The sequence below is a fragment of the Panulirus ornatus genome, chromosome 4 (assembly GCF_036320965.1).
Source record: "Panulirus ornatus isolate Po-2019 chromosome 4, ASM3632096v1, whole genome shotgun sequence".
In the NCBI taxonomy this organism is placed as follows: Eukaryota; Metazoa; Arthropoda; class Malacostraca; order Decapoda; family Palinuridae; genus Panulirus; species Panulirus ornatus.
Genome location: NC_092227.1, coordinates 53,955,362 through 53,980,142, shown reverse-complemented (window position 1 = coordinate 53,980,142; position 24,781 = coordinate 53,955,362). Strand labels below are relative to the sequence as shown.

General features: G+C 48.2%; 1 protein-coding gene across 2 annotated transcripts in view; it reads right to left on the bottom strand.

The window, feature by feature from the left end:
* The window catches only part of LOC139766273 (uncharacterized), a 76,810-nt gene that overhangs the window by 42,367 nt on the left and 9,662 nt on the right, over nt 1-24,781 (bottom strand). For both annotated transcript variants that reach the window (XM_071694712.1, XM_071694702.1), the window contains exon 3: nt 19,558-19,665. In XM_071694712.1, the coding sequence (XP_071550813.1) occupies nt 19,558-19,665 (108 nt within the window). The remainder of the gene's footprint in view (nt 1-19,557; nt 19,666-24,781) is intronic.

Genomic DNA, 24,781 nt, shown 5'->3' with positions numbered 1-24,781 from the left:
GGATTCCCCGTATTCTGGCACGAGATCTGGGGATTCAACGCCTCCTCGCATAAAATACTTTAAAATTTGGGAATTCCCCGTATTGTGGCTCGAGATCTGGGGATTTCCTGTATCCTGGCACGAGATCTGGGGATTCCCCGTATTCTGGCCCGATATCTGGGGATTCCCCGTATCCTGGAACGAGATCTGGGAATTTCCCGCATTCTGGCACGAGATCTGGGGATTCTTCTGAATCTGGCATGAGATCTGGGGATTCCCCGCTTCCTAGAATGAAATACTTTAAAATTTGGGAATTCCCCGTATTCTGGCTCAAGATTTGGGGATTCCCCGCATTCTGGCTCAAGATCTGGGGATTCCCCGCTTCCTAGCATGAAATACATTAAAATTTAGGGATTCCCCGTCTTCTGGCTCGACATCTGGGGATTCCCCGTATCCTGGCACGAAATATGGAGATTCCCCGCTTATTACCATAAAATACTTTAAAATTTGGCGATTCCCCGTACTCTGGCTCAAGATCTAGGGATTCCCCGCATTCTGGCTGAATATCCGGGGATTCCCCGCATCCTGGCTTGAGATCTGGGGATTCCCCGCTTCCTAATATGAGATCTGGGGATTCCCCGTATTCTGGCACGAGATCTGGGGATTCCCCGGAATCTGGCACAAGATCTGGGGATTCCCCGCTTCCTATCATGAAATACATTAAAATTTGGGGATTCCCCGTCTTCTGGCTCGACATCTGGGGAATCCCCGTATCCTGGCACAAGATCTGGGGATTCCCCGCTTATTACCATAAAATACTTTAAAATTTGGCGATTCCCCGTACTCTGGCTCAAGATCTGGGGATTCCCCGCATTCTGGCTCAAGATCTGGGGATTCCCCGTATCCTGGCACGATATCTGGGGATTCCCCGCATCATGATATGAGATCTGGGGATTCCCCAGCTTCCTAGCACGAGATCTGGGGATTCCCCGCTTCCTAGCATGAAATACTTTAAAATTTGGGGATTCCCTGTAATCTTGCTCGAGATCTGGGGATTCCCCGTATTCTGGCACGAGATCTGGGGATTCCCCGCCTCCTAGCATAAAATACTTTAAAATTTGGGAATTCCCCGTATTGTGGCTCGAGATCTGGGGATTCCCCGTATCCTGGCGCGAGATCTGGGGATTCCCCGTATTCTGGCCCGATATCTGGGGATTCCCCGTATCCTGGAGCGAGATCTGGGGATTCCCCGCCTATTAGCATGAAATACTTTAAAATTTGGGGATTCCTCGTACGGGGAATCGCCAAATCTTAAAGTATTTTATGGTAGTAAGCGGGGAATCCCCAGATCTTGTGCCAGGATACGGGGAATCCCCAGATCTCGCGCCAGGATACGGGGAATCCCCAGATCTCGTGCCAGATTCCGGGGAATCCCCAGATCTCGTGCCAGAATGCGGGAAATCCCCAGATCTCGTGCCAGGATACGGGGAATCCCCAGATCTCGTGCCAGAATGCGGGAAATCCCCAGATCTCGTGCCAGGATACGGGGAATCCCCAGATCTCGTGCCAGATTCCGGGGAATCCCCAGATCTCGTGCCAGAATGCGGGAAATCCCCAGATCTCGTGCCAGGATACGGGGAATCCCCAGATATCGATCCAGAATACGGGGAATCCCCAGATCTTGAACCAGAATGCGGGGAATCCCCAAATCTTGAGCCAGAATACGGGGAATTCCCAAATTTTAAAGTATTTCATTCTAGGAAGCGGGGAATCCCCAGATCTCATGCCAGATTCCGGGGAATCCCCAGATCTCGTGCCAGAATGCGGGAAATCCCCAGATCTCGTGCCAGGATACGGGGAATCCCCAGATCTTGTGCTAGAAAGCGGGGAATCCCCAGATCTCGTGCTAGGAAGCGGGGAATCCCCAGATCTCATATCATGATGCGGGGAATCCCCAGATCTCGTGCCAGGATACGGGGAATCCCCAGATCTTGAGCCAGAATGCGGGGAATCCCCAGATCTTGAGCCAGAATGCGGGGAATCCCCAGATCTCATATTAGGAAGCGGGGAATCCCCAGATCTCATGCCAGATTCCGAGGAATCCCGAAATCTCGTGCCAGAAAACGGGGAATCCCCAGATCTCATATTAGGAAGCGGGGAATTCCCATATCTCGTGCCAGGATGCGTGGAAAGCCCAAATCGTGGGAATTTGCAGATCTTGAGCCAGAATACCGGGAATCACCAAATTCTGAAGTATTTTATGATAGTAAGCGGGGAATCCCCAGATCTCGTGCCAGGAAACGGGGAATCCCCAGATCTCGGGCCAAAATACGGGGAATCCCCAGATCTCGTGCGAGGATACGGGGAATCCCCAGATCTCGTGCCATGATAGGGGGAATCCCCAGATCTCGTGCCATGATAGGGGGAATCCCCAGATCTCGAGCAAGATTACGGGGAATCCCCAAATTCTAAAGTATTTCATGCAAGGAAGCGGGGAATCCCCAGATCTCGTGCTAGGAAGCGGGGAATCCCCAGATCTCATATCATGATGCTGGGAATCCCCATATCTCGTGCCAGGATACGGGGAATCCCCAGATCTTGAGCCAGAATGCGGGGAATCCCCAGATCTTGAGCCAGAGTACGGGGAATCGCCAAATTTTAAATTATTTTACGGTAATAAGTGGGGAATCCCCAGATTTCGTGCCAGGATACGGGGAATCCCCAGATGTCGAGCCAGAATACGGGGAATCCCCAAATTTTAATGTATTTCATGCTAGGAAGCGGGGAATCCCCAGATATTGAGCCAAAATGCGGGGAATCCCCAAATGTTGAGCCAGAATACGGGGAATTCCCAAATTTTAAAGTATTTCATTCTAGGAAGCGGGGAATCCCAAGATCTCATGCCAGATTAAGGGGAATCCCCAGATCTCGTGCCAGAATACGGGGAATCCCCAGATCTCGTGCCAGGATACGGGGAATCCACAGATATCGATCCAGAATACTGGGAATCCCCAGATCTCGTGCCAGCATAAGGGGAATCCCCAGATCTCGAGCCACAATACGGGGAATTCCCAAATTTTAAAGTATTTTATGCTATGAGGCGGGGAATCCCCAGATCTCGTGCCAGGATAGGGGGAATCCCCAGATCTCGTGCAAGAAAGCGGGGAATCCCCAGATCTCGTGCTAGGAAGCGGAGAATCCCCAAATCTCATATTAGGAAGCGGGGAATCCCCAGATCTCGTGCCAGGATACGGGGAATCCCCAGATCTTGAGCTAGAATGCGGGGAATCCCCAGATCTTGAGCCCAGAGTACGGGGAATCGCCAAATTTTAAAGTATTTTATGGAAATAAGCGGGGAATCCCCAGATCTCGGGCCAGGATACGAGGAATCCCCAGATGTCGAGCCAGAATACGGGGAATCCCCAAATTTTAATGTATTTCATGCTGGGAAGCGGGGAATCCCCAGATCTTGAGCCAGAATGCGGGGAATCCCCAAATCTTGAGCCAGAATACGGGGAATTCCCAAATTTTAAAGTATTTCATTCTAGGAAGCGGGGAATCCCCAGATCTCATGCCAGATTCCGGGGAATCCCCAGATCTCGTGCCAGAATACGGGGAATCCCCAGATCTCGTTCCAGGATACGGGGAATCCCCAGATATCGGGCCAGAATACGGGGAATCCCCAGATCTCGTGCCAGGATGCGGGGAATCCCCAGATCTCGAGCCACAATACGGGGAATTCCCAAATTTTAAAGTATTTTATGCTAGGAGGCGGGGAATCCCCATATCTCGTGCCAGAATACGGGGAATCCCCAGATCTCGAGCAAGATTACGGGGAATCACCAAATTTTAAAGTATTTCATGCTAATAGGCGGGGAATCCCCAGATCTCGTGCCATGATAGGGGGAATCCCCAGATCTCGTGCCAGGATACGGGGAATCCCCAGATCTCGTGCTGGAAAGCGGGGAATCCCCAGATCTCGTGCTAGGAAGCGGAGAATCCCCAGATCTCATATTAGGAAGCGGGGAATCCCCAGATCTCGTGCCAAAATACGGGGAATCCCCAGATCTTGACCCAGAATGCGGGGAATACCCAGATCTTGAGCCAAAGTACGGGGAATCGCCAAATTTTAAAGTATTTTATGGTAATAAGCGGGGAATTCCCAGATTTCGTGCCAGGATACGGGGAATCACCAGATGTCAAGCCAGAATACGGGGAATCCCGAAATTTTAATGTATTCCATGCTAGGAAACGGAGAATCCCCATATCTTAAGCCAGAATGCGGGGAATCCCCAAATCTTGAGCCAGAATACGGGGAATTCCCAAATTTTAAAGTATTTCATTCTAGGAAGCGGGGAATCCCCAGATCTCATGCCACATTCCGGGGAATCCCCAGATCTCGTGCCAGAATGCGGGAAATCCCCAGATCTCGTGCCAGGATACGGGGAATCCCCAGATATCGGGCCAGAATACGGTGAATCCCCAGATCTCGTGCCAGGATACGGGGAATCCCCAAATCTCGAGCCACAATACGGGGAATTCCCAAATTTTAAAGTATTTTATGCTAGGAGACGGGGAATCCCAAGATCTCGTGCCAGAATACGGGGAATCCCAGATCTCGTGCAAGATTACGGGGAATCCCCAGATCTCGTGCCAGGAGTCGGGGAATCCCAGATATCGAGCCATGATACGGGGGAATCCCAAGATCTCGTGCCAGGATACGGGGAATCCCCAGATCTCGAGCCACAATACGGGAAGTCCCAAATTTTAAAGTATTTTATGTTAGAGGCGGGAATCCCCAGATCTCGTGCCAGGATACGGGGATCCCCAGATCTTGTGCAAGAAAGCGGGAATCCCCAGATCTCGTGCTAGGAAGCGGGAATCCCCAGATCTCATATCATGAAGGGGGGAATCCCCAGATCTCGTGCCAAAATACGGGGAATCCCCAGATCTTGACCCAGAATGCGGGGAATACCCAGATCTGTGCCAAAGTACGGGAATCGCCAAAATTTTAAAGTAATTTTATGGAAAATAAGCGGGGAATTCCCAGATTTCGTGCCAGGGTACGGGGAATCACCAATGTCAAGCCAGAATACGGGGAATCCCCAAATTTAATGTATTCCATGCTAGGAAACGGAGAATCCCATATCTTAAGCCAGATGCGGGAATCCCCAAATCTTGAGCCAGAATACGGGGAATTCCCAAATTTTAAAGTATTTCATTCTAGGAAGCGGGGAATCCCCAGATCTCATGCCACATTCCGGGGAATCCCAAGATCTCCTGCCAGGATACGGGGAATCCCCAGATCTCGAGCCACAATACGGGGAATCCCCAGATCTTGTGCTAGAAAGCGGGGAATCCCCAGATCTCATATCATGATGCGGGAATCCCCAGATCTCGTGCCAGGATACGGGGAATCCCCAGATCTTGGGCCAGAATGCGGGGAATCCCCAGATCTTGAGCCAGAGTACGGGGAATCGCCAAATTTTAAAGTATTTTATGGTAATAAGCGGGGAATCCCCAGATTTCGTGCCAGGATACGGGGAATCCCCAGATGTCGAGCCAGAAGACGGGGAATCCCCAAATTTTAATGTATTTCATGCTTATTACCATAAAATACTTTAAAATTTTGCGAATTCCCGTACTCTGGCTCAAGATCTGGGGATTCCCCGCATTCTGGCTCAAGATCTTGGGATTCCCCGCACCATGATATGAGATCTGGGGATTCCCCGCTTCCTAGCACGAGATCTGGGGATTCCCCTCTTTCAAGCACGAGATCTGGGTATTCCCCGTATCCTGGCACGAGATCTGGGGATTCCCCGCCTACTAGCACAAAATACTTTAAAATTTGGGAATTCCCCGTATTGTGGCTCGAGATCTGGGGATTCCCCGTATCCTGGCACGAGATCTTTGGATTCCCCGTATTCTGGCACGAGATATGGGGATTCCCCGTATTCTGGCACGAGATCTGGGGATTCCCCGGAATATGGCATGAGATCTGGGGATTCCCCGCTTCCTAGAATGAAATACTTTAAAATTTGGGAATTCCCCGTATTCTGGCTCAAGATTTGGGGATTCCCCGCATTCTGGCTCAAGATCTGGGGATTCCCCGTATCCTGGCACGAGATCTGGGGATTCTCCGCTTCCTAATATGAGATCTGGAGATTCCCCGCTTCCTAGCAAGAGATCTGGGGATTCCCCGCTTTCTAGCACGAGATCTGGGATTCCCCGTGTCCTAGCACGAGATCTGGGGATTCCCCGCCTCCTAGCATAAAGTACTTTAAAATTTGGGAATTCCCCGTATTGTGGCTCGAGATCTGGGGATTCGCCGTATAGTGGCACGAGATCTGGGAATTCCCCGTATTCTGGACCGATATCTGGGGATTCCCCGTATCCTTGCACGAGATCTGGGGATTCCCCGTATTCTGGCACGAGATCTGGGGCTTCCCCGGAATGTGGCATGAGATCTGGGGATTCCCCGCTTCCTAGCATGAAATACTTTAGAATCTGGGGATTCCCCGTATTCTGGCTCGAGATCTGGGAATTCCCCCTATCATGGCACGAGATCTGGGGATTCCCCGCCTATTGGCATGAAATACTTTAAAATTTGGGGATTCCCCGTAATCTTGCTCGAGATCTGGGGATTCCCCGTATTATGGCACGAGATCTGGGGATTCCCCGCCTCCAAGCATAAAATAATTTAAAATTTGGGAATTCCCCGTATTGTGGCTCGAGATCTGTGGATTTTCCGTATCCTAGCGCGAGATCTGGGGATTCCCCGTTTTCTGGCCTGATATCTGGGGATTCCCCGTATCCTGGAACGAGATCTGGGGATTCCCCGTATTCTGGCACGAGATCTGGGGATTCCCTGGAATCTGGCATGAGATCTGGGGATTCCCCGCTTCCTAGAATGAAATACTTTAAAATTTGGGAATTCCCCGTATTCTGGCTCAAGATTTGGGGATTCCCCGCATTCTGGCTCAAGATCTGGGGATTCCCCGCTTCCTAGCATGAAATACATTAAAATTTGGGGATTCCCCGTATTCTGGCTCGACATCTGGGGATTCCCCGTATCCTGGCACGAAATCTGGGGATTCCGCGCTTATTACCATAAAGTACTTTAAAATTTGGCGATTCCCCGTACTCTGGCTCAAGATCTGGGGATTCCCCGCATTCTGGCACGAGATCTGGGGATTCCCCGTATCCTGGCACGAGATCTGGGGATTCCCCGCTTCCTAATATGAGATCTGGGGATTCCCCGCTTCCTAGCACGAGATATGGGGATTCCTCGCTTTCTAGCACGAGATCTGGGGATTCCCCTTACCCTGGCACGAGATCTGGGGATTCCCCGTATTCTGGCATGAGATCTGGGGATTCCCCGGAATCTGGCATGAGATCTGGGGATTCCCCGCTTCCTAGAATGAAATACTTTAAAATTTGGGAATTCCCCGTATTCTGGCTCAAGATTTGGGGATTCCCCGCATTTTGGCTCAAGATCTGGGGATTCCCCGCTTCCTAGCATGAAATACATTTAAATTTGGGGATTCCCCGTCTTTTGGCTCGACATCTGGGGATTCCCCGTATCCTGGCACGAAATCTGGGGAACCCCGCTTCTTACCATAAAATACTTTAAAATTTGGCGATTCCCCGTACTCTGGCTCAAGATCTGGGGATTCCTCGCATTCTGGCTCAAGATCTGGGGATTCCCCGTATCCTGGCACGAGATCTGGGGATTTCCCGCATCATGATATGAGATCTGGGGATTCCCCGCTTCCTAGCACGAGATCTGGGGATTCCCCGCTTCCTAAAATGAAATACTTTAGAATTTGGGGATTCCCCGTAATCTTGCTCGAGAGCTGGGGATTCCCCCTATCATGGCACGAGATCTGGGGATTCCCCGTAATATTGCTCGAGATCTGGGGATTCCCCGTATTACGGCACGAGATCTGGGGATTCCCCGCCTCCTAGCATAAAATAATTTAAAATTTGGGAATTCCCCGTATTGTGGCTCGAGATCTGGGGATTCTCCGTATACTGGCATGAGATCTGGGGATTCCCTGTATTCTGGCACAAGATCTGGATTCCCCGCCTCCTAGCATAAAATACTTTAAAAATTGGGAATTCCCCGCATTGTGGCTCGAGATCTGGGGATTCCCCTTATCCTGGCGCGAGATCTGGGGATTCCCCGTATTCTTGCCCGATATCTGGGGATTCCCCGTATCCTGGAACGAGATCTGTGGATTTCCCGTATTCTGGCACGAGATCTGGGGATTCCCCGTATCCTGGCAGGAGATATGGGATTTGCCCGTATTCCGGCACGAGATCTGGGGATTCTCCGCCTCCTAGTATAAAATACTTTAAAATTTGGGAATTCCGTGTATTGTGGCTCGAGATCTGGGGATTCCCCGTATCCTGGCCCGAGATCTGGGGATTCCCCGTATCCTGCGACGATATCTGGGGATTCCCCGCATCATGATATGAGATCTGGGGAATCCCCGCTTCCTAGCACGAGATCTGGGGATTCCCCGCTTCCTAGCATGAAATGATTTAGAATTTGGGGATTCCCCGTATTCTGGCTCGAGATCTGGGGATTCCCCCTATCATGGCACGAGATCTGGGGATTCCCCGCCTATTAGCATGAGATACTTTAAAATTTGGGGATTCCCCGTAATCTTGCTCGAGATCTGGGGATTCCCCGTATTCTGGCACGAGATCTGGGGATTCCCCGCCTCCTAGCATAAAATACTTTAAAATTTGGGAATTCCCCGTATTGTGGCTCGAGATCTGTGGATTCCCCGTATCCTGGCGCGAGATCTGGGGATTCCCCGTATTCTGGCCCGATATCTGGGGATTCCCCGTATCCTGGAACGAGATCTGGGGATTCCCCGCCTATTAGCATGAAATACTTTAAAATTTGGGGATTCCCCGTAATCTTGCTCGAGATCTGGGGATTACCCGTATTCTGGCACGAGATCTGGGGATTCCCCTGCCTCCTAGCATAAAATACTTTATAATTTGGGAATTCCCCGTATTCTGGCACGAGATCTGGGGATTCCCCGGAATCTGGCATGAGATCTGGGGATTCCCCGCTTCCTAGAATGAAGTACTTTAAAATTTGGGAATTCCCCGTATTCTGGCTCAAGATTTGGGGATTCCCCGCATTCTGGCTCAAGATCTGGGGATTCCCCGCTTCCTTACATGAAATACATTAAAATTTGGGGATTCCCCGTCTTCTGGCTCGACATCTGGGGATTCCCCGTATCCTGGCACGAAATCTGGGGATTCCCCGCTTATTACCATAAAATACTTTAAAATTTGGCGATTCCCCGTACTCTGGCTCAAGATCTGGGGATTCCCCGCATTCTGGCCCAAGATATGGGGATTCCCCGTATCCTGGCACGAGATCTGGGGATTCCCCGCATCATGATATGAGATCTGGGGATTCCCCGCTTCCTAGCACGAGATCTGGGGATTCCCCGCTTTCTAGCACAAGATCTGGGGATTCCCCGTATTGTGGCTCGAGATCTGGGGATTCCTCGTATCCTGGCCCGAGATCTTGGGATTCCCCGTATTCTGGATCGATATCTGGGGATTCCCCGTATCCTGGCACGAGATCTGGGGATTCCCCGTATTCTGGCACGAAATTTGGGGATTCCCCGTAATATTGCTCGAGATCTGGGGATTCCCCGCCTCCTAGCATAAAATACTTTAAAATTTGGGAATTCCCCGTATTGTGGCTTGAGATTTGGGGATTCCCCGTATCCTGGCACGAAATCTGGGGATTCCCCGTATTCTGGCCCGATATCTGGGGATTCCCCGTATCCTGGCACGAGATCTGGGGATTTCCCGCTTCCTAGAATGAAATACTTTAAAATTTGGGAATTCCCCGTATTCTGGCTCAAGATTTGGGGATTCCCCGCATTCTGGCTTAAGATCTGGGGATTCCCCGTTTCCTAGCATGGAATACATGAAAATTTCGGGATTCCCCGTATTCTGGCTTGACATCTGGTGATTCCCCGTATCCTGGCACGAAATCTGGGAATTCCCCGCTTATTACCATAAAATACTTTAAAATTTGGCGATTCCCCGTACTTTGGCTCAAGATCTGGGTATTCCCCGCATTCTGAATCAAGATATGGGGATTCCCCGTATTTTGGCACGAGATCTGGGGATTCCCCGCTTTCTAGCACGAGATCTGGGGATTCCCCGTATCCTGGCACGAGATCTGGGGATTCCCCCTGTCATGGCACGAGATCTGGGGATTCCCCGCCTATTAGCATGAAATACTTTAAAATTTGGTGATTCCCCGTAATCTTGCTCGAGATCTGGTGATTCCCCGTATTCTGGCACGAAATCTGGGGATTCCCCGCCTCCTAGCATAAAATACTTTAAAATTTGGGAATTCCCCTTATTGTGGCTCGAGAACTGGGGATTCCCCGTATCCTGGCAGGAGATCTGGGGATTCCCCGTATTCTGGCCCGATATCTGGGGATTCCCCGTATCCTGGAACGAGATCTGGGGATTTCCCGCATTCTGGCACGAGATCTGGGGATTCCCCGGAATCTGGCATGAGATCTGGGGATTCCCCGCTTCCTAGAATGAAATACTTTAAAATTTGGGAATTCCCCGTATTCTGGCTCAAGATTTGGGGATTCCCCGCATTCTGGTTCAAGATCTTGGGATTCCCCTTATCCTGGCACGAGATATGGGGATTCCCCGCTTCCTAGCATGAAATGATTTAGAATTTGGGGATTCCCCGTATTCTGGCTCGAGATCTAGGGATTCCCCCTGTCATGGCACGAGATCTGGGGATTCCCCGCCTATTAGCATGAAATACTTTAAAATTTGGTGATTCCCCGTAATCTTGCTCGAGATCTGGTGATTCCCCGTATTCTGGCACGAAATCTGGGGATTCCCCGCCTCCTAGCATAAAATACTTTAAAATTTGGGAATTCCCCTTATTGTGGCTCGAGAACTGGGGATTCCCCGTATCCTGGCAGGAGATCTGGGGATTCCCCGTATTCTGGCCCGATATCTGGGGATTCCCCGTATCCTGGAACGAGATCTGGTCATTCCCCGGAATCTGGCATGAGATCTGGGGATTCCCCGCTTCCTAGCATGAAATACATTAAAATTTGGGGATTACCCGTATTCTGGCTCGACATCTGGGGATTCCCCGTATCCTGGCACGAAATCTGGGGATTCCCCGCTTATTACCATAAAATACTTTAAAATTTGGCGATTCCCCGTACTCTGGCTCAAGCTCTAGGGGATTCCCCGCATTCTGGCTCAAGATCTGAGGATTCCCCTTATCCTGGCACGAGATATGGGGATTCCCCGCTTCCTAATATGAAATCTGGGGATTCTCTGCTTCCTAGCACGAGATATGGGGATTCCCCGCTTTCTAGCACGAGATCTGGGGATTCCCCGTATCCTGGCACGAGATCTGGGGATTCCCCGTATTCTGGGAGGATATCTGGGGATTCCCCGCTTATTACCATAAAATACTTTAAAATTTGGCTATTCCCCGTACTTTGGCTTAAGATCTGGGGATTCCCTGCATTCTGGCTCAAGATCTGGGGATTCCCCGTATCCTGGCAGGAGATCTGGGGATTCCCCGCTTCCTAATATGAGATCTGGGGATTCCCCGTTTCCTAGCACGAGATCTGGGTATTCCCCGCTTTCTAGCACGAGATCTGGGGATTCCCCGTATCCTGGCACGAGATCTGGGGATTCCCCGGAATCTGGTATGAGATCTGGGGATTCCCCGCTTCCTAGAATGAAATACTTTAAAATTTGGGAATTTCCCGTATTCTGGCTCAAGATTTGGGGATTCCCCGCATTTTGGCTCAAGATCTGGGGATTCCACGCTTCCTAGCATGAAATACATTAAAATTCGGGGATTCCACGTCTTTTGGCTCGACATCTGGGGATTCCCCGTATTCTGGCACGAAATCTGGGGATTCCCCGCTTATTACCATAAAATACTTTAAAATTTGGCGATTCCCCGTACTCTGGCTCAAGATTTGGGGATTCCCCGTATCCTGGCACGAGATCTGGGGATTCATCGCATCATGATATGAGATCTGGGGATTCCCCGCTTCCTAGCACGAGATCTGGGGATTCCCCGCTTCCTAAAATGAAATACTTTAGAATTTGGGGATTCCCCGTAATCTTGCTCGAGATCTGGGGATTCCCCCTATCATGGCACGAGATCTGGGGATTCCCCGTAATATTGCTCGAGATCTGGGGATTCCCCGTATTCTGGCACGAGATCTGGGGATTCCCCGCCTCCTAGCATAAAAATACTTTAAAATTTGGGAATTCCCCGTATTTTGGCTCGAGATCTGGGGATTCCCCGTATCCTGGCACGAGATCTGGGGATTCCCCGTATTCTGGAACAAGATCAAGGGATTCCCCGCCTCCTAGCATAAAATATTTAAAAAATTGGGAATTCCCCGCATTGTGGCTCGAGATTTGGGGATTCCCCTTATCCTGGCGCGAGATCTGGGGATTCCCCGTATTCTGGCCCGATATCTGGGGATTCCCCGTATCCTGGAACGAGATCTGGGGATTCCCCGTATTCTGGCACGAGATCTGGGGATTCCCCGTATCCTGGCACGAGATCTGGGGTTTGCCCGTATTCCGGCACGAGATCTGGGGATTCCCCGGCTACTAGCATAAAATACTTTAAAATTTGGGAATTCCCTGTATTGTGGCTCGAGATCTGGGGAATCCACGTATCCTCGCACGAGATCTGGGGATTCCCCGTATTCTGGCACAAGACCTGGGGATTCCCCGCCTCCTAGCATAAAATACTTTAAAAATTGGGAATTCCCCGCATTGTGGCTCGAGATCTGGGGATTCCCCTTATCCTGGTGCGTGATCTGGGGATTCCCCGTATTCTGGCATGAGATTTGGGGATTCCCCGTATCCTGGAACGAGATCTGGGGATTCCCCGTATTCTGGCACGAGATCTGGGGATTCCCCGTATCCTGGCACGAGATCTGGGTTTGCCCGTATTCCGGCACGAGATCTGGGGATTCCCCGCCTCCTAGCATAAAACACTTTAAAATTTGGGAATTCCCTGTATTGTGGCTCGAGATCTGGGGACTCCCCGTATCCTGGCACGAGATCTGGGGATTCCCCGTATTCTGGCACGAGATATGGGGATTTCCCGGAATCTGGCATGAAATCTGGGGATTCCCCGCTTCCTAGAATAAAATACTTTAAAATTTGGGAATTCCCCGTATTCTGGCTCAAGATTTGGGGATTCCCGCATTCTGGCTTAAGATATGGGGATTCTCCGTTTCCCAGCATGGAATACATTAAAATTTTGGGATTCCCCGTATTCTGGCTTGACATCTGGTGATTCTCCGTATCCTGGCGCGAAATCTGGGAATTCCCCGCTTATTACCATAAAATACTTTAAAATTTGGCGATTCCCCGTACTTTGGCTCAAGATCTGGGTATTCCCGGCATTCTGGGTCAAGATGTGGGGATTCCCCGTATTTTGGCAGGAGATCTGGGGATTCCCCGCTTCCTAATATGAGATCTGGGGATTCCCCGCTTCCTAGCACGAGATCTGCTGATTCCCCGCTTTTTAGCACGAGATCTGGGGATTCCACGTATCCTGGCACGAGATCTTGGGATTCCCCCTATCATGGCACGAGATCTGGGGATTCCCCGGCTATTAGCATGAAATACTTTAAAATTTGGGGATTCCCCGTAATCTTGCTCGAGATCTGGGGATTCCCCGTATTTTGGCATGAAATCTGGGGATTCCCCGCCTCCTATCATAAAATACTTTGCAATTTGGGAATTCCCCGTATTGTGGCTCGAGATCTGGGGATTCCCCGTATCCTGGCACGAGATCTGGGGATTCCCCGTATCCTGGCACGAGATATGGGGATTCCCCGTATTCTGGCCCGATATCTGGGGATTCCCCGTATCCTGGAACGAGATCTGGGGATTCCCCGTATTCTGGCACGAGATCTGGGGATTCCCCGGAATCTGGCATGAGATCTGGGGATTCCCAGCTTCCTAGAATGAAATACTTTAAAATTTGGGAATTCCCCGTATTCTGGCTCAAGATTTGGGGATTCCCCGCATTCTGGCTCAAGATCTGGGGATTCCCTGCTTCCTAGCATGAAATACATTAAAATTTGGGGATTCCCCGTCTTCTGGCTCGACATCTGGGGATTTCCCGTATCCTGGCACGATATCTGGGGATTCCCCGCTTATTACCATAAAATACTTTAAAATTTGGCGAATTCCCGTACTTTGGCTCAAGATCTGGGGATTCCCCGCATTCTGGCCCAAGATCTGGGGATTCCCCGTATTTTGGCACGAGATCTGGGGATTCCCCGCTTCCTAGCACGAGATCTGGGGTTTCACCGCTTTCTAGCACGAGATCTGGGGAATCCCCGCCTCCTAACATAAAATACTCTAAAATTTGGGAATTCCCCGCATTGTAGCTCGAGATCTGGGTATTCCCCGTATCCTGGCACGAGATCTTGGGATTCCCCGTATTCTGGATCGATATCTGGGTATTCCCCGTATCCTGGCACGAGATCTGGGGATTCCCCGTATTCTGGCACGAGATCTGGGGATTCCCCGCTTATTACCATAAAATACTTTAAAATTTGGCGATTCCCGTACTCTGGCTCAAGATCTTGGGGATTCCCCGCATTCTGGCCCAAGATCTGGGTATTCCCCGTATCCTGGCACGAGATCTGGGGATTCCCCGTATTCTTGCACGAGATCTGGGGATTCCCCTGAATCTGGCATGAGATCTCGGGATTCCCCGCTTCCTAGAATGAAATACTTTAAAATTTGGGATTTCCCCGTATTCTGGCTCAAGATTTTGGGATTCCCGCATTCTGGCTCAAGATCTGGGGATTCCCCGTTTCCTAGCATGGAATACATTAAAATTTGGGGATTCCCCGTAATATTGCTCGAGATCTGGGGATTCCCCGTATTCTGGCACGAGATCTTGGGATTCCCCGTATTCTGGCCCGATTTCTGGGGATTCCCCGTATCCTGGCACGAGATCTGGGGATTTCCCGCATTCTGGCACGAGATCTGGGGTTTCCCCGGAATCTGGCATGAGATCTCGGGATTCCCCGCTTCCTAGAATAAAATACTTTAAAATTTGGGAATTCCCCGTATTCTGGCTCAAGATTTGGGGATTCCCCGCATTCTGGCTCAAGATCTGGGGATTCTCCGTTTCCTAGCATGGAATACATTAAAATTTGGGGATTCCCCGTATTCTGGCTCGACATCTGGGGATTCCCCGTATCCTGGCACGAAATCTGGGAATTCCCCGCTTATTACCATAAAATACTTTAAAATTTGGCGATTCCCCGTACTTTGGCTCAAGATCTGGGTATTCCCAGCATTCTGGGTCAAGATGTGGGGATTCCCCGTATTTTGGCACGAGATCTGGGGATTCCCCGATTCCTAATATGAGATCTGGGGATTCCCCGCTTCCTAGCACGAGATCTGGGGATTCCCCGCTTTCTAGCACGAGATCTGGGGATTCCCCGTATCCTGGCACGAGATCTGGGGATTCCCCCTATCATGGCACGAGGTCTGGGGATTCCCCGGCTATTAGCATGAAATACTTTAAAATTTGGGGATTCCCCGTAATATTGCTCGAGATCTGGGGATTCCCCGTATTCTGGCACGAGATCTTGGGATTCCCCGCCTCCTAGCATAAAATACTTTAAAATTTGGGAATTCCCCGTATTGTGGCTCGAGATTTGGGGATTCCCCGTAACCTGGCACGAGATCTGGGGATTCCCCGTATTCTGGCCCGATATCTGGGGATTCCCCGTATCCTGGCACGAGATCTGGGTATTTCCCGCATTCTGGCACGAGATCTGGGGATTCCCCGGAATCTGGCATGAGATCTGGGGATTCCCCGCTTCTTAGAATAAAATACTTTAAAATTTGGGAATTCCCCGTATTCTGGCTCAAGATTTGGGGATTCCCCGCATTCTGGCTTAAGATTTGGGGATTCTCCGTTTCCTAGCACGGAATACATTAAAATTTGGGGATTCCCCGTATTCTGGCTTGACATCTGGTGATTCCCCGTATCCTGGCACGAAATCTGGGAATTCCCCGCTTATTACCATAAAATACTTTAAAATTTGGCGATTCCCCGTACTTTGGCTCAAGATCTGGGTATTCCCCGCATTCTGGGTCAAGATCTGGGGATTCCCCGTATTTTGGCAGGAGATCTGGGGATTCCCCGCTTCCTAATATGAGATCTGGGGATTCCCCGCTTCCTAGCACGAGATCTGGGGATTCCCCGCTTTCTAGCACGAGATCTGGGGATTCCACGTATCCTGGCACGAGATCTGGGGATTCCCCCTATCATGGCACGAGATCTGGGGATTCCCCGGCTATTAGCATGAAATACTTTAAAATTTGGTTATTCTCCGCTTTCTAGCACGAGATCTGGGGATTCCCCGTATCCTGGCACGAGATCTGGGGATTCCCCCTATCATGGCACGAGATCTGGGGATTCCCCGCCTATTAGCATGAAATACTTTAAAATTTGGTGATTCCCCGTAATCTTGCTCGAGATCTGGGGATTCCCCGTATTCTGGCACGAGATCTGGGGATTCCCCGCCTCCTAGCATGAAATACTTTAAAATTTGGGAATTCCCCGTATTGTGGCTCGAGATCTGGGGATTCCCCGTATCCTGGCAGGAGATCTGGGGATTCCCCGTATTCTGGCCCGATATCTGGGGATTCCCCGTATCCCGGAACGAGATCTGGGGATTCCCCGTATTCTGGCACGAGATCTGGGGATTCCCCGGAATCTGGCATGAGATCTGGGGATTCCCCACTTACTAGCATGAAATACTTTAAAATTTGGGAATTCCCCGTAATCTGGCTCAAGATCTGGGGATTCCCCGTATCCTGGCACGAGATCTGGGGATTCCCCGTATCCTGGCACGAGATCTGGGGATTCCCCACTTCCCAGCATGAAATACTTTAAGATTTGGGAATTCCCCGTATTCTGGCTCGAGATCTAGGGATTCCCCGTATCCTGGCACGAGATCTGGGGATTCCCCGTATACTGGTACGAAATCTGGGGATTCCCCGCTTCCTAGCATAATTTACTTTAAAATTTGGGAATTCCCCGTATTCTGGCTCGCGATCTAGGGATTCCCCGTATCCTGGCACGAGATCTGGGGATTCCTCGCATCCTTGCACGAGATATGGGGATTCCCCGCATCCTGGCACGAGATATGGGGATTCCATGCTTCCTAGCATGAAATACTTTAAAATTTCGCGATTCCCGGTATCCTTTTTCCTCATGCCTTTTCATGGTCTCCAGTATGTTTCTTGTCCTAACCCACCATCATATCCATATGTTTTGGCTCATAGTCCCATCTATTATCCATTTCTTATTTGCTGTCCTGATCTCATCAGTTAACTCCTATCCATACCAATTATCATGTCAACCTATATATTCATCCGCTTTCCTTTGAACTTGGATGTTCTTCGCTGTACTCATCTGTCAATCTGAACTCTTAACAGTTGTCCTCTAACTCATTTGTCACCCTAACTATATGATGTGTCTATATAACTCCTCACCATTAAAACTGTAGCCAGATATGCCTAGCTTTTGTTAACCAAATGGACTGAAAACTTTCATCAGCTGACTAACACTGTTTTTCTGTATTAGTGAGGTAGTACCAGGAATACCTCTCGTCTCTTAACCAAACCATTCTCCCTGACCCTCTCACTTCGCACACCGTCCCGACTAAAACACCCTATATCTGCCACTCTATCGCCAAACGTATTCAACAAATCTTAAAAATACTCACACTATCTCCTCATTTCATATCTACCTGTTATTACTTTCCCCTTGCCCCCTTTACCGATGTTCCCATTTGTTCTCTTGTCTTACGCACGTTATTTACCTCCTCCCAAAACATTTTTAATTCTCCCTAAAGTTTAATGATACTCTCCGGCTCTCATTTGCCCTCTTTTTCAACCCTTGCATATTCTTCTTGACCTCCTGCCACCTTCTTTTCTTTATCTCCCAGGCATTTGCACTCCATCCTTGTAAGTATCGTCCAAGCGCCTTTCTTTTCTCTTTCACTAACTTTACTTCTTCATCTAACCACTCACTACCCTTTCTAATCTGCCCACTTCCCACCTTTCTCATGCCACATGTATCTTTTGCACATGCCATCAATGCTTCCCTAAATACATCCCATTCCTCACCCATTCCCCTCACTTAATTTGCTTGCCCCTTTGGCATTCTACACTCAAACTCTCCTTGTACTTCCTCCCACAAGTCTCCTTTCCAAGTTCACTTACTATCACCACTCTCTTCTCCCGAACATTCTCTCTTCTTTTTTGAAAACCTCACAAATCTTCAACTTCGCCTCCACAAGATAGTGATCAGACATCCCTCCAGCTGCCTCTTTCAGCTCATTAAGATCCTCAAGTCTCTCTTTTACGCTCCTATCAATTAGAACGTAATCCAATAATGCCTTTTGACCACATCTCCTGCTCACATATGTATACTTATGTATATCTCTCATTCTAAACCAGGTATTCCCAGTCACCAGTCTTTTCTCAGCACACAAATCCACAAGCTCTTCACCATTTCCTTTCACAACACCGAATAACCCTTGTACACCAGTTATACCCTCAACTGCCACATTACTCAGCTTCGCATTTAAATCACCCATCGGTGTTACCCGGTCTTGTGCATGAAAGATGCTGACATAGTCACTCAGCTGCTCCCAAAACACTTGCCTCTCGTGATCTTTCTTCTCATGACCAGGTGCATAAGCATCAATAGTCACCTATCGCCCTCCATCCACTTTCAGTTTTACCCATATCAATCTAGAGTTTACTTTCTTACGCTCTATGACATACTGCCACAACTCCTGCTTCAGGAATAGTGCTACTTCTTCCTAAGCTCTTGTCATCTCACCAACCCCTAGCTTTACTCCTAAGACTTTTCAAAACCATTCTACATACTCACCCTTGAGCTTCGTTTCACTCAAAGCCCAATAGATAACATTTCGTTTGAAAAGATTTTGGTATAAAATAATCATTGCTTTATGCGAACATATTATCGTATTCTAAAGTAGAGCTTGCTTTTTAAAAGAGCAAACATATACCAGATATCTTATCTACCTCGTTGGTTTATGATCAGGAGTGATAAAGCAGATAAACCTCATGGCATCATAAAGCATTTGAGGTTGGATATGACACTACCTTCTTGGAAAGGAGAAAGTAGGATAGGAGTGGGAGAAATATATTACAGCGCTGCTTGGGTGGTATATGACCAGGAGAGAGAATGTGAGAGGAGCGAGTTTGAGATTTGACGGAAGGAGAAAGACAGCTTTCACCTACGACGATTCAGAACAGAGGGGTAACCACGTCTGGGGGTTGGCTCGTCTAGGGTTGAGAGGGAAGGAAAAACATTTCACCAGGACGGAAATCAGTGGAGTTAGATAATGTTTCCCTTTTAGAATATTTAGCAACACCCTTACCCCGGAATTGCGAATGAATGAGACTGTCAGGAGTCCCACCTACCGCAGGGACCGCAGTAGTAGAGAAGGGTTCCTCGGCCAAACTGTTTGCTAGTGGACACACACTGGTTCCTTCCGCAAGTGCAGTATCCTTGGTCGATTGAAGGACGCTCTGAAATGGAGTAATGATTTACAGTATCACAAAACGGAAAATATTTTAATCTTACTTACACGAAAATGAGTGAGAAGTTGAATATTTGTGTCAGAAATGGAAGAGACAAGGGAAAGAGGAGAACAAATTGGAGAGGAAAGGATGTGGTGGAAAAGGGTTCGAGTACTCGGGGTTCGAATATGCAGGAAGGTGCACGGCGAAAAGAGCACACTGTGAACTGCAGCGATGTCATATATAGACAACGACGTGTCATCAATGGCCTGAAACAGTGCATACAAAGCGGCTGAGAAAAACCTTGGAAAGGTCTATGGTGCTAGGTTGTGGATGGGGGATGTGGCGTTGTTGTATTTCATAAGATACACAGAGAATATGTGTGAGAGAATGAAGCCATTTCTTCGTCTGTTCCTAACGGGAAACAGCGAACAAGTATGAAACAAGAATTTTTTGTATCTGTCTATCTATATCATCATTTATTGATTATACTTAACCGCCGTCTCCCGCGTTAGCGAGGTAGCGCAAGGAAACAGACGAGGAATGGTCCAACTCACCCACACACACATGCATGTACATAAACGCCCACACACGCACATATACATATACATTTCAACGTATATATACATATACATACATATATACACATGTACATATCCGTACTTAATGATTTCATCCATTTCTGTCGCCACCCCGCCACACAGGAAATAGCACCCCCTCCCAGCGAGACGGTACCAGGAACAGACAAAAAAGGCCACATTCGTTCACCCTCAGTCTCTAGCTGTCTTTTGTAATGCACCGAAACCACAGCTCCCTTTCCACATCCAGGCCCCACAGACCTTTCCATGGTTTACCCCAGACGCTTCATATGCCTTGATTCAATCCACTGGCAGCACGTCGACCCCGGTATACCGCATCGTTCCAATTCACTCTATTCCTTGCACACCTTTTACCCTACTGTATGTTCAGGCCCCGATCGCGCAAAATCTTTTTCACTCCATCCTTCCACCTCCAATTTGGTCTCCCACTTCTCCTTCTTCCCTCTACCTCTAACACATATATCCTCTTTGTCAATCTTTTTTCACTTATTCTCTCCATTTGACCAACCCATTTCAATACACCCTCTTCTGCTCTCTCAACCACATTTCTTTTTATCACCACACATCTCTCTTACTCCTTTCTTTTTTTACTCGATCAAAACCACCTCACACCACATACTGTCCTCAAACATTTCATTTCCAATACATCCACACTCCTCCGCACAACCCTATCTATAGCCCATGCCTTGCAACCATATAACATTGTTGGAGAAAGAATACTTCCCGCGCATTCCCCGCGTGTTGTAGAAGGCCATTAAAGGGGATGGGAGCGGGGGATAGAAATCCTCCCCTCCTTGTATTTCAACTTTCTAAAAGGGGAAACAGAAGAAAGATTCATGAGGGGAGTGTTCATCCTCCTCGAAGGCTCAGATTGGGGTGTCTAAATGTGTGTGGATGTAACCAAGTTGAGAAAAAAGGAGAGATAGGTAATATGTTTGAGGAGAGGAACCTGGAAATTTTGGCCCCGAGTGAAACAAAGCTCAAGGGTAAAGGGGAAATGTGGTTTAGGAATGTCTTTGGAGTAGCACTCCTCTTGAAGCAGGAGCTGTGGGAGTATATGATAGAGTGTAAGAAAGTAAACTCTAGATTGATATGGGTAAAACTGAAAGTGGATGGAGAGAGATAGGTGATTATTGGTGCCTATGCACCTGGTCATGAGAAGAAAGATAATGAGAGGCAAGTGTTTTGGGAGCAACTGAATGAGTGTGTAAGCAGCTTTGATGCACTAGTCCAGGTTATAGTGATGGGTGATTTGAATGCAAAGGTGAGTAATGTGGCAGCTGAGGGTGCAATTGGTGAACATGGGGTGTTCAGTGTTGTAAATGGAAATGATGAAGAGCTTGTAGATTTGTGCTGAAAAAGAACTGGTGATTAGGAATATCTGGTTTGAAAAGAGAGATATACATAAGTATACATATGTGGGTAGGAGAGATGGCCAGAGATCGTTATTGGATTACATGTTAATTGATAGGCGCGTGAAAGAGAGATTTTTGGATGTTAATGTGCTTAGAGGGGCAACTGGAGGGATGTCTGGTCATTATCTTGTGAAGGCGAAGGTGAAGATTTGTAGAAGTTCAGAAGAGAAGAATGTTGGGGTGAAGAGAGTGGTGAGAGTAAGTGAGCTTGTAAAGGAGACTTGTGCGAGAAAGTACCAGGAGAGATTGAGTGCAGAATGGAAAAAATGCGGGAGCAAATGACGTAAGGGGGTGGGGGAGGAATGGGATGTATTTAGGGAAGCAGTGATGGCCTGCGCAAAAGATGTTTGTGGCATGAGAAAGGAGAGAGATAGGCAGATTGGAAAGGGTAGCGAGTAGTGGGGTGAAGAGATAAGATTGTTAGTGAAAGAGAAGAAAGAGCATTTGGACGATTTTTGAAGTGAAATGGTGCGAATGACTGGGAGATGTGTAAAAGAAGGAGACAGGAGAGGTCGAAGTGGTGTGCGAAGTGAAAGGGTTAGGGAGAATGGTTTGGTATGCAGAGAAGATGTGGTGAAAGCTTTGCGGAAGATGAAAGCTGGCAAGGCAGCGGGTTTGGATGGTATTGCAGTGGAATTCATTGAAAAAGGGGACGACTGTCATGTTGATTGGTTAGTATGGATTTTCAATATATGTATGGTTCATAGTGAAGTGCCTGAGAATTGGCGGAATGCATGCGTACTGCCACTGAATAAAGGCAAAGGGGATAAAGGTGAGTGTTCAAAATACAGAGGTATACGTTTGTTAAGTATTCCTGGGAAATTATATGGAAGGGTATTGATTGAGAGGGTAGAGGGATGTACAGAGCATCAGATTGGGGAAGAGCAGTGTGGCTTCAGAAGTGGTGGAGGATGTGTGGATCAGGTGTTTGCTTTGAAGAATGTATGTGAGAAATACTTAGAAAAACAGATGGATGTGTATGTAGCATTTATGGGTCTGGAGAAGGCATATGACAGAGCTGAGAGATGTTCTATGGAAGGTATTTAGAATATATGGTGTGGGAAATAAGTTGCCAGAAGCAGTGAAAAGTTTTTATCGAGGATGTAAGGCGTGTGTTCGAGTAGGAAGAGTGGAAAGTGATTGGTTCCCAATGAATGTCGGTTTGCTGCAAGGGTGCGTGATGTCTCCATGCTTGTTCAATTTGTTTATGGATGGGTCTGTTAGGGAGGTGAATCAAGAGCTTTGGAAAGAGGGGCAAGTATACAGTCTATCGTGGGTGAGAGGGCTTGGGAAGCGAGTCAGTTGTTGTTCGCTGATGATACAGCCCTAGTGGCTAATTTGGATGAGAAGTTGGTGACTGAGTTTGGTGGTGTATGTGAAAGAAGAAAGTTGAAGTAAATGTGAATAAGAGCAAGGTTTTTAGGTTCAATAGGGTTAAGGGACGAGTTAACTGAGAGGTAAGTTTGAATGGAGAAAAACTGGAGGAAGTGAAGTGTTTTAGATATCTGGTAGCGGAAAATTGAATGGGAGGGTATTGATTGAGAGGATGAAGGCATGTACAGATCATCTGATTGGGGAAGAGCAGTGCGGTTTCAGAAGTGGTAAAGGATGTGTGGATCAGGTGTTTGCTTTAAAGAATGTGTGTGTGAGAAATACTTAGACAAACAGATTGATTTATATTTATGGATCTAGAGAAGGCATATGATACGGTTGACAAAAATGCTTTGTGAAAGGTCTTAAGAGTATATGGTGTGGAGGTAAGCTACTAGAAGCAGTGAAAAGTTTTTACCAAGAATGTAAGGCATGTGTGTGAGTAAGAAGAGAGGAGAGCGATTCGTTCCCAGTGAAGGTCGGTCTGCGGCAGGGGAGTGTGATGTCCCCATGGTTGTATAGTTTTTTTTTTTTTTTATGGATGGGGTGGTTACGGAGGAAATGCAAGAGTTTTGGAGAGAGGGGCTAGTATGCAGTCTGTTTGGGATGAGGAGGCCTGGGAAACGGGTCTGTTGTTGTTCGCCGATGATGCAGCTCTTGTGGCTGATTCGAGTGAGAAACTGCAAAAGTTGGTGACTGAGTTTGGAAAAGTGTGTGAAAGGAGACAGTTGCGAGTAAATGTGAATAAGAGTAAGGTTATTAGGTTCAATAGGGTTGAGGGACAAGTTGATTGCAATGTAAATTTGAATGGAGAAAAATTGGAGGAAGTGAATTGTTTTAGATATCTGAGAGTGGACTTAGCAGCAAATGGAATCATGGAAGCGGAAGTGAGTCACAGGGTGGGGGTGGGGGGCGAAGGTTTTTGAAGCGAAGAAGAATGTGTGGAAGGAGAGAACGTTATCGCGGAGAGCAAAAGTGAGTACGTTTGAAGGAACAGTAGTTCCAACAATATCATATGATTGCGAGGCATGGGTTATAGATAGGATTGTACGGAGGAGGGTTGATGTGTTGGAAACGTAATGTTTGAGGAAAATATATGGTGTAAGGTGGTTTGATTGATTTAGTAATGAAAGGCTAAGAGAGAAGTATGGAAATATAAAGAGTGTGGTTGAGAGAGCGGAATAGGGTGTGTTGGAACGATTTGGACATATGGAGAATGAGGGGAAAGATTGACAAAGAGGATACATGTGTCAGAGGTGGAAGGAAAAAGGAGACGCGAGAGACCACATTGGAGGTGGATGGATGGAGTGAAAAAAATTTTGAGCGATCGGGGCCTGAACATACAGGAGGATGAGAAACGTGCAAGGAATAGAGTGAATTGGAATGATGTTGTAAACCAGGGTCGACGTGCTATCAATGGACCGAACCAGGGCATGTGAAACGCCTGTGGGTAAACCATGGGAAGGTCTGTGGGGCCTGGATGTGGAAAGGGAGCTGTGGTTTCAATGCATTACACATGACAGCTAGAGACTGAGTGTGAACAATTGTGACCTTTTTTGTCTGTTTTCCTGGTTCTACCTCCCTGAAGCAGGGGGTAGGGATGCTGTTTCCTGTGGGGTGAGGGTTGCACTAGGATTGGATGAAGACAAGCAAGTATGAATATGTACATGTGTATGCATGTATACGAGAAAAATGATCATGAGGCAGTGTTTTGAGAGAAGTCGAGTGAGTGTGTCAGCA